Consider the following 10,568-nt stretch of genomic DNA (forward strand, 5'->3'; position numbering starts at 1 on the left):
CCAACTCAGGATCTGAAGGGACTGAAGGCTCACCCCCTCCCTCCTCTGAGGCCCCAACACACAGTCACCCCGCCGAGTGTCCACGCGGCTCCAAGGGCCCGACTGCACTTGCCCCTCTCCTCCTTGTCCCTTCACGCCGTCCACAGTTAGATGTTGGTGCAGCCGCCCCCCGGGCCAATGGCCCTCGTAACAACGGTCGCCCACAAAGAGAGCAAACCTCTGCACCAGAACTGTGGTCCTGGATTCTGACACACACTTTCTAAACTGAACCATTCTTGTAGACCCTTACCGCCCCCAAAGCAAGACCAAGAAATACCAGCTCCACCTTCTACCTCAGTGGTGGCATGACCAGCCATCCCATCACACAGCTAAGGGTTTGGTATATGACAAAGACTGCAGTGCAAATCAATGGGGAAGCAGGGATTCTTCAGTGGACAACTGGCTAACCATCCGGAAAAGTACAGTCAGATATTCACTTAGAGCTTTATTCCACAGAAACGACACAGAACTCTAAGAGGACTAGAAGAAAACGTGGATGAGTTATCTTGGGGTCTGAAGGCCTGTTTTAAGCATTTCACAACATGAAAAATTCAAGAAGGAAAAGTAGATTTGACCACAGTGGTGAAAAAAAAAAACACAAACTTTTATAGAACAACAGAAAAAATGAAAAACAGGAAAATGTTTATAGCAGAGCTAAGTAAACTAAGAAAAAGTTTCATATAATTTCTATATAAGAGCTCTTATAATAAAAAAAAAATACCTCAAAGGAAAAAAAGGGCTAAGCACATAACAACAGCTCATAAAAGACATAAAGAGCTAATAAGTAGGAAAAAAGTTTAGCATCCTACTTATTTAAGAAATGAAAATTCAAATGACATTTAGATACCACTTATTTCCTCCCAAAAGAGCAAAAAGAAAAAAAATAATGAAAATATCCCATGTTGGTAAGGGTTTAGGAAAAAGGGAATTTTCAAACACTGATGGTGGGGATGTCAACTGGAAAAGCTCTCTGGAGGGTAACTGCATAGTACTGATAAAAAGCCTTAAAGTGAGCGTCAGTTACTCAGTACCTGTAACTCCACTTCTAAGAATTTATCCAAAGACAGCGGCAGGCACGCACAGGCTGCTGTCTAGGGCATGTATCACAGCACTGCTTATTCCAGGGCTCAGTAAACTACAGCCCATGGACCAAATAAGGCCAGGCCTGTTTTCACGTCGTCTATAATCTAAGCATGGCCTTTACAGTTTTAAAAGGTTGTTTCAAAGAAAGAACATACGACAGAGACCATATACGGTCCACAAGGCCTAAAATATTTACTATTTTGCCCCTTACATAAAGTCTGGTTCATATAATCAAAATATTGGTCAGCCAGTGATCAACTATAAAGGATTAGTTGAAAACCATGATACATCATACAATTAAGTGTTCTTACTAATGATGATGTAATTATATATTAAGTGACACGATAACATACGTTCTCACGATATGATGACATATTGTCCTATACTATAATGTTAAAAAAAAACCCAGTCACCAAGCTACGTGGAGCGTGACCCCACTCGTACGTGTGACTGTGCGTTGTGCGTAACATACATCAAAACGCTGACGGTGATCGTCTCCGGGTGGAGACATAACAGGTGATTGATATTCTACTTTTGCAGAGTGGTATTTTCTCAATTTTCCACAGAGTATAATAAATTACATAAAAAGAAGAGGGGTGACTGGGTATTCAAGTGTTACTTGTGGTACCTCCGGTTCTCCTCCTTCTGGAAACGTGGCAGGGCAGCCCTTCCTGACCGCTTTCAGGGCTGGTCACGGTCACATTACTCGATTTGGTTGCATCACATAACCTCACTTCCAGGGGGAGAGAAAAGCTGCATTCCTTTCTCCTGCTTCAGCACACGGTTTCCTCTGACCACTCACAGCAAAATGCCATGGGAGCATCGTGAGGCCTGGGACATCACAGCCAAGCTGCCATCTGCACTCAGGCCTCCTCCGGGCATCCCCATCACATTGGTTCGTCACTGTTTCTGTGTCCAGAGACTGAGCTTCTTCAAAGGCCGCTCGACTCTCATCTCCAGCCTACAGTGCCTGACACAGAATCCAGCGCATTTTAGGAGCTCATTAAACGTCAGTCAATCACTGCAGCCTATTTCTAGGACTGAGAGGGATTACGAGGCAGCTGGAGACTGTGAGATAAAGTTCAGGGAAAAAAGGACAAAGATCCCGAGGAAATCTGCCTTTCAGCTGCTGGGGCGGAGGGGGGTGAGGGGTGAGGGGGCACCAAACAGGTGTATTCTTTCTGTTCTAAAAAAGTTTATTCTAAAATAGTGATCTACTTTACTGCTTAAAAGGTTTTCATTCACAACCTTAGTAACTGACCTTAATTATAGGAACTATAAGTGTTAGGGGTTAAAAACAAATTCCTTATGAAGTACAGAAACCATGTAAATTATGGCATTAGAGCAAATGAATCCTGAGAAAGCTCCACAAAGCCCTTTCAGGCTGACTTGCTAAAAACTGGCTGTATCTCCTCATCCAGATGAAACATGAATTCCTTCAAGTCTGCCCTCATAGTCTCTGCCCATCTGCCTGTAACCTATGTATTTTCGTATGCTGGTTTAACCTGCAACACCATAGACTTGTTGGGGGCAGAGAGCATGCCAAGCACTGGACGCCTGGCGTGGCAGCCCCCGCCCAGCACTGGAAATACGGGGAGATTAAGACACCTCCAGACTCTTCCTTCAGGGAGCAGACGGTCTAGTGAAGAAAGACGCTAAGAAGAATTCTGTAGATAAAGCTTAACCGCAGAAAAGGTGAACACCACTACCTCTGTTATCACTGAAGAACTTTACCTCACGCACCCTGGAGGCAGGGCAGCCCTGCGCGCCCTGCGTGAGCTTGTGACCCTCACTGGCCTGCTGGTAAGGCAGCTGCGCCACCTCTGCCTGGATGAGAGGCAGAGAGGCCCTCACGGCAGCAGGGTGGCGTCTCTGCTGAGAGGCCTGGCCTCTCAGGGCTTCCTGGCTGGAGAACATGGGTCTCCTTCCTGATGAAACAGGACTACCCATCATTTAGAAATTTTCCAAAGGAGACAGAAACTAAAACATAGAAATGTAAGGTCTTTATACGCCACCAGTTAATACAGGAAAAGTGTCTTGGAGGCTCAGTGGCTTTCTATCCTCTGTTTATTTCATTTCCTACTTCTCTGCTTCTTAAACGGCGAGTATGACAAACATTTCCTCACTACCAAGCGGCCACCAGGCGCGGTGGGAAGGGCACACATTAGGAAGCCGGGCAGCTCTGGACAAGAATCAGCCTTGGCAGTTGAGCCACCGAGACCGGCAAAGCCAACAAGTTCTTAACTTTACCTTTCTGAGCCCTAACTTCCTGATGGGAAAGATATGAACATTAATGTCACGGAGAGAACTACTGGAGAGTGACATAAGGTAAAACTGAGTGGAGGCACCTGACACACAGAAGCCCTCGACAAAACTCCGTTCCTTCCTTGACGTTTCTGAGGTTTTGCTTTCTCCTCACACTTGGAAAAAGACACTCTGCCACTAAATGATGCCAATGCACCCGAACTACGGTTCTCAGCCCCGCCAAATTCACTGCTTTTCTGAAGACTGTCACAAACTCACCGCCCTTTAATTTTAACATTCTCTAGATGAGTAACCCACGGATATGGCATATGTCCAGAAGGTTAGAGTCTAGAGTTTTAAGTACCGCACATCGGGCTGTTTCCAGAAACCATCAAAACAGCCCCAAATCCTTAATATGTGCGCACTTAAACCAAGTTCTCAAGCTGCTCTCACCTGAGGGAGTGCAGTGCTCTGTCAGGCCAGGTTCCCCTGTTGGTGATCAGGGAAATAGGGGAAGTCTCAGCGGGTGGCTGGCTGGCTGGATTGACAAAGACCTGAAATGCATATTTTCCTGTCTTCACTTAAAAATTAATTTTTTGTTTTTCTTGGACTGCTAACTCTTCCATCCTCATAAATTACATTTCCAAAAGAACTTTTAATACAGTAGCCCAGTAAAGATCAATTTCCATAGATAAAAGTTTGGCTTTAAACAAACAAGTGTTACAAACACTGAACTAGACTTGGGCGGTGGAGATGGGCCGAGGTCGCAGGGAGCAGGTGATTCCCCCTGTCAGAAAAGGAGGGAGCAGTTACTGCAGGGAAAGCAACGGGACACACGCTGTGCCCGATTCCCACAGCCTCAGGTTAACAGGAGACTGAACTTTACCATCAGATTTTTCTTTCCTAGTCGACAGGCCGGAGAAGGCTGAGGAACATCACAGGGGGAAAGATGTATATCACATCGGCAGAGCTGGCCACGTGCCAACCTCGGCAGCTCAGGGATGGAGAGGGCCCGCGTACCACGCCCACTCCGGCGCCCAACTCAGGGGTGTGCGGTGCTGTTCCGAACCTTCAATGATTTCTCACAGCCACAGTGAAAATGCCCCCCCAAAACCCCAAATCTGAGTTTTCTCACCTCTCCACTATTCCCCAACCCTGATTCTTCATTCAAGTAGACCTGGTCAACTTGACCTGTACACAGGTTGCCAGTTCTCATTTCCATACCCGCTGACACAGTTGCAGAGACGTCCTCGTCACCTAGAACACCCGTCCCAGTTGTGCATGAGCCAACCCGAGGCAGGACGACTCCAATTCTAGTTCTCCTCAGAAGCTTAACTGGCCCCGACCACTTTCCAAAAGTGACCCTCTCTCTTCCTCCTCTGAATTCCTCTAAAGCATCTTCCTATTATTAACCAATAACACTGTCTGCTACTTACCACTTTTATCACTTTATGATAACTTTCTACACTTTCTCTCACCTTCCTAATGGGTCGGCATGTTCCTTAAAAGCAAAGACAGATGTGACAGCACTTGGCACGGTTATTACTGGGAGGGTCCTGGAGGGATCAACATGTAGCTAGGGGTGTAAATCACTCATAATTTGAAACTACAGGTCATTATTCTTTTCCAAAATTCTAAAACGCACATTTTATACACTTCTGGAATTGTGCTGTTATACCATAAACAAAACTACAGTTTAAAATAAAATGCTCTTTTCTCCAGTGCCAGAATCTAACAAGATTTGCATGAAATACCCAAGCAGCCCCCTTTAAAGGTGCCAGCCTCGGGGCGGTAATTCCAACCTCGGCAGAGCTGCACCCCAGCACATACTGGCACACAGTACTCGCAAACACTTGTTGAGAAAGGGAACCTCTCCGCTAAAACTCTCAAGAATGCTGATGACGGGCATTAACCACACAAGTGTCAGCCATTTCGTGCTCAGTTCCAGGACTGGGTGGGCTGCACTCGGACACAACGCGGGGGGACTGCCGGGCCCTGTGACGGCCACCCGCCACAAGAAGGGGGAACAGCGGCTCAAGCGCGGGCTACTCACCACCATGTTGTACGCATCAGGAACTTCAGTTTCAAACTGAAATTTTCCACCCTGGTAGTAACCCTCATCTATCAAAAAACACAAAACAAAACAAAAAAATCCTTTAAATTAAAAAAAAAAAAAAAGGAAACAAAAGGCAAACACTATGTTAGCATATGGCAAATACAGAGAATTAAGAGTTGAAAAAGAGGACTGCAGGGCTCCTTTGTTACTTCACCAGCCTCGCCCCTGACCTGACGGTTACAAGTCAGCCCACACTGACGGGCGCCTGCAGCGCTCTCCTCCTCACTGGCCACGTGCCCTCAGGAAAAGGGAGGCCTCCCCTGGGAGACTGGCCCCCTCCCTGCGCTCAGCCCCTCGGTCCCGGCCCGCGGCACCCAGTGCCTCCCCTCAATGACAGGTAACCACCTTGCTTCAGCGCTCGGTCACCTGTGTGCCGCCGGTCTCCCCACGAGAATCAGCTCCACGGGGGAGGCAGGCTTGTGCTGACTGCTTTTCCCCGGTGCCCGGCACGTGGCTTCCAGTCACTCGGCAAACACTGACTGAGCATGGACCCTCTGCCAGGCCCTGCTCCAGACCCTGGCCGGGGACACGCCAGTGAACCAGCCAGACAAAATCACCGTCTCAGCGACTGTGCCCGCTCAGCACTCGTGGGCTGGCTGGCCGAGCGCTTGGTACAGCCTTCAGAACAGAGCAGGCCCTCTGGAAAGGGGCTGGAGGGTACGCAGAAGAATGTCCAGGGTCAGAGCGGCACCGTCGTGTTCCCCCCGCCGCCCCAGGTCTGCAGACCCCACAGCTCAGTCCCAACTCCCTCGCTGCGCCGCCCACCTCTCTGCCTCTCCTGGAGTCCGCCGGCGGTGGGCTCGGCTGAGTCGCAAGCGCTGCTGGTGTGGCTGCCAACAGAGGGCGCTCCAGCACGAATGCCCCCCACAGGAGTTAAATTACTCTGAACTTCACAATTTGATAAAATTACCACCATCTTTAAAACGAATGTTCAACTTCCTCTAAAATATTATCATCGTGAACAAATCAGCAATATTACATTTTATCAGCTTTTTATATAAAATGAACATTTAATAGGAAGTTGTTGGTCTCAAACCAGCCACCACTAAAAAATCATTTTTCTTCTTTAAGGGCGTTGAGATTGTGTCAACATTTATGTCTGCCCCGCAGTTAGAACTCGCCTTATCTCGCTGTGTTACACAGGGAGCCCTCTGTGCCCTGGAGCCTACTCCCTCCTTCCTGGCAGGAACCATACGCTAGTGTCTTCCAGCCAGGGTACGGGTACTGCGGGGAGGACACACTGTCCACGGGGTATGTGGGCACTGACAGCTTTAACAGAATCCACTTCTAGATGGCCAGTGTCCACCAGTGCCCTGTCATGAAATCAATCTGCCCAACAGTACTTGTGAGGCCAAGGAGTCATGCCAGCTGTGCCTTCCCACCTCCCCTTTCACTTTCTCCCACTTGTAAAGAAGGCCTACTGCTCATCTAGCGCCTCCCTATGACGCACTGCACCAAGGTGTGATGCACCGGCCACGGTAAAGCTCCTCGAATCGAGGCACTACGCAGGGTCGTGCCTTTCCCTATCTTACACCCATTTCTGTAAAGGGCAAAGCATGGCGTTAAAGATAAGATGTCCCAGTTCAAGTTGGAATGTCTTGAAGTTAGACACACGTGGAGCCTGATGGCAGGGATGATTAGATTTCATTTAGTAATGTCAATCACGGGACTACTGGAAAAGAATGCCTCACCCCCATGAGAAGCAAGCAAAGAGGGTGCCAAGAAGCAAGAGGCCCGTGCCTCCCCCCGCGTGGTGCCAGCCCCACACCTCACCTCTCCACTAGGGATTAAACTCGGAAGTAAGGTAGCTGTTGGAGACACATCTTAATTCAGAGGCTTCGCCAAAGACAGAGTCTTGGCAGTTAGAACTGGTCCTGCCTACTGATGCACACGGCAGAAATTTCTGATACACTGAGCTAAATCTGCAGCCACGGGTTTTCGTAAACCCTAAGTTTTTAATATTATATTGGTAGGGGTAAGACGAAATTAATATCACAATTTTCTCAATGCTTTCTGAATATTTCAGGTAACATGAGAGGCCGTCAAGTGAAGAATGATGGGTATGATTAGCAGTCGGTTGGCAGGTCTTAGGAAAGTGGTTTTGGTGCGTACCTCGGAAAATGCGACACAAAGGGATTCTAATGACTGGGTTTGTAAAGCCATTTCCAACCAGGTGGTTCCCAACTCTTTGCTTTCAACAAAATAGAAGAAGGAACCTAATCTAGTAATCAGCTGAAAGACCACAGTAAAATACCTTGTATGAATTTTGGCCCCTAACTTTGAAGTCCAGGGACACAAAGATGTAGTGACAACAAACACCTTCCGTGCCTGCCTACTTATTTATATGAACAAGCAGTTCTCAGTGTCTATACCTACAAAGACAAAAGGAAGGAATAAAACTGATATTGCCCCCTTCTTTCTGGCATTAAGTAACATCGTTCACAAGCACATCAACTAAATCAGAAAAATGCTAAGAGTAGCCTCTCGTTCTCAGATACATTTCCGATGAAATGCTATTTTGTTTAGTAACCATCACTATTTATCCAAAAAACATTTGATGAATGCTACTATGTGTCAGGCACATAGTGACACAGAAAAGTGAAAAAGAGCTGAGGGGCCAGGAGGTGGGAGGAGCTGCAATTTTAAATAGGGAGATCTGAGAGTGAAGGCTGGAAAACGGAGGGTATCCGGGAGAAGAACACTCCAGGTATGGAAGTGTGGTGAGAGACCCATGAGAGCGCCTGATGCATTCAGGGCACATGCAGAGGCCAGAAGGTGAGGCAGGGGAAGGGGAAGCTGTGGCTGCGGAGGTAGCAGGCCTGGCCTCGCAGGCCACTGCTAAGTGCACTGGCTTTTATTCAGCAAGGCAGGGAGCCACAAGAGGCGCCTGAGCAGAGGAGGGGCAGGACCACAGAAACATCATGCTGGTTAGGAGCGGGGCAGGAGCAGCTGGAGTAGAGATACTGTGATGGTAGCAACACCAGGATTTGCTGGCAGATTAGGGGTGGGGTGGGGAAGAAAGGAGTCGAAGCGCTGCGCTGTTTGACCCTGCAATGGAGAAGGGCAGAGCCGTCACCTCGAAGATAAAAAGACTGCAGAGGGCACAGGTGCGCCAAGTCCAACGTCGGATTTGAGATTTCATGTCAACAACCAAGCGGAGACACTGATCGGCAGCTGGCAGATCTTTCTGGACAGATCTTTCTGGAGTGTAGGGGAGAGGTCAGGGCTGCATGTGAGGTTTGGGAGCTGTGTATAAGAGCATCCAGATTTCATGAGCTGGCGAGGTCCCCAAGGGCCTGACTATGGAGGTCCAAGGACAGTACAAAGCCTTGAGGCATCCCCGACTTGGGTCAGGAGACGGGACAGGAGGGGCAGTGGCAGCAACAGAAGAAAACCAGGAGCCAGGAGCTGGTACAAACAACAACTGTAACAATCGTTCAAAAGAAAATGCTTAACACCCAGGAGTCTCACAGTGATAGGAACTTCTTAAATAAATATAAATACATAGTTACAAAACAGTATGACAGGGTGAAAAAATTCTTATAGGCAGAGGAATGTTTATATTAGGATAAAATTCTGTGAGAAAAGTGAAATAAAAATATATGAGTGCAAGGAGAAAAAGCAGCCACGAACATTTTCCAACCATTAAAATGGAGCCTGTTCATATACACATGTATTTTTTTAATGCATGATGGTGGGTGTAGCCATGGTATTTAGATTCTACTGGAAACATTTTAAAGAGTAAAATAATACTTTCCCCTTTAAATGTCAATATTTACAGCACACTGGAAATTACACTCTATGCAAATTTTAAACTTAAGGGCAGGAAAAACACAATCCCTGCCAAGATAACCTTGTAGATCAGGGGTCGGCAAACTCTCTGAAAAGGGCCAGGCGCCACGTACTTGGGGCTTTGGGCTACAGGTCTCTGTCATGTACTGTTTTGTTTTATTTTTTATCTTTTTAAATAGCCCTTTAAAAATGCAGAAACCATTCTCGGCTCGAGGGCTGCACAACTGGCCCGGGGTGGGCTTTGGCTCACAGGCCTGGCTTGCCCACACTCAGGTGAAAATATAGCAAAAGAAAACTGCGGCGCCAAGCTGAGCGACACTGAGCGCCCGTGCAGCGGGCTCACTGAAGAGGAAGAGCCAATGTGGGCTGAGCTAGCCAGGGGAGCCTGTGGGGCGGGCGTTTCGGAAGACCTGAAGACAAGCACCGCCAGCAGCACAGCAACAAGCACGCTGACACGTGGAGCGTGGACTACGCGCAGCCGCCGGAAGCTCTGCTCACGTACCCAGTCCGCCACACTGCGGCTGCTTTAAAGGAGCCACTGAGGCACATGAACTGAGTACCAGCTGCTCCACAGCTGGCAGGCCGCTTCACATCAGGCGGTGTCACAGGGGCCTGGGGATGAGCGGGTCAAGGGAAAGGAGACAGAGTGGGGGTGGGGGTGGGCGCGAGGGGAGCAGAGAGAGGAAGGCCGCTGGGAGCAGAGGAGGAGCCAGGCCGGGCGGAGCTGCAGACAGACTCCGAGTCAGCTGTGAGAGAGGGGTGCTGAGATTCAGGGGAAACCGCGAACATGAGGAAAGAAATGGAGAAGACATTTTAGATGTAGTAAACAGAATATCAAGAGCTAAAAACCATAATATCTGAAACGAACACTTCACTGGATGAGCCTCAGAGTCAATCAAGTGCTGCAGGGATTTGCCTGGCGTCTCGTGGTTAGCGCTCGGCGCTCTCACTGCCAAGAGCACAGGTTCAATCCCTGGTCAGGGAACTAAGATTCCACAAGCCGTGCAGTGTGGCCAAAAACAAAACAAACAAAACTCAGCAGAAATAGAAACGATCCACAGTGAGGCACAGAGAGAAAAGTGAACAAAACCTTCTGACCCCAATGGAAGTCTAGTTTATATGTATAGGGAATATACAGGTAAGAGATATATCTTTTGGGGGGGCTTCCCTGGTGGCGCAGTGGTTGAGAGTCCGCCTGCCGATGCGGGGGACACGGGTTCGTGCCCCGGTCCGGGAAGATCCCACATGCCGTGGAGCGGCTGGGCCCGTGAGCCATGGCCGCTGAGCCTGTATA

General features: G+C 48.5%; 1 protein-coding gene across 1 annotated transcript in view; it reads right to left on the reverse strand.

The window, feature by feature from the left end:
- UBE2F (ubiquitin conjugating enzyme E2 F (putative)) overlaps positions 1-10,568 on the reverse strand; it is a 52,329-nt gene that overhangs the window by 13,390 nt on the left and 28,371 nt on the right. The window contains exon 5 of the mRNA XM_029224650.1: positions 5,420-5,487. Within this exon, the coding sequence (XP_029080483.1) occupies positions 5,420-5,487 (68 nt within the window). The remainder of the gene's footprint in view (positions 1-5,419; positions 5,488-10,568) is intronic.

Source organism: Monodon monoceros, unplaced genomic scaffold (assembly GCF_005190385.1).
Source record: "Monodon monoceros isolate NGI ecotype Baffin Bay Population unplaced genomic scaffold, NGI_Narwhal_1 Super_Scaffold_16, whole genome shotgun sequence".
In the NCBI taxonomy this organism is placed as follows: domain Eukaryota; kingdom Metazoa; phylum Chordata; class Mammalia; order Artiodactyla; family Monodontidae; genus Monodon; species Monodon monoceros.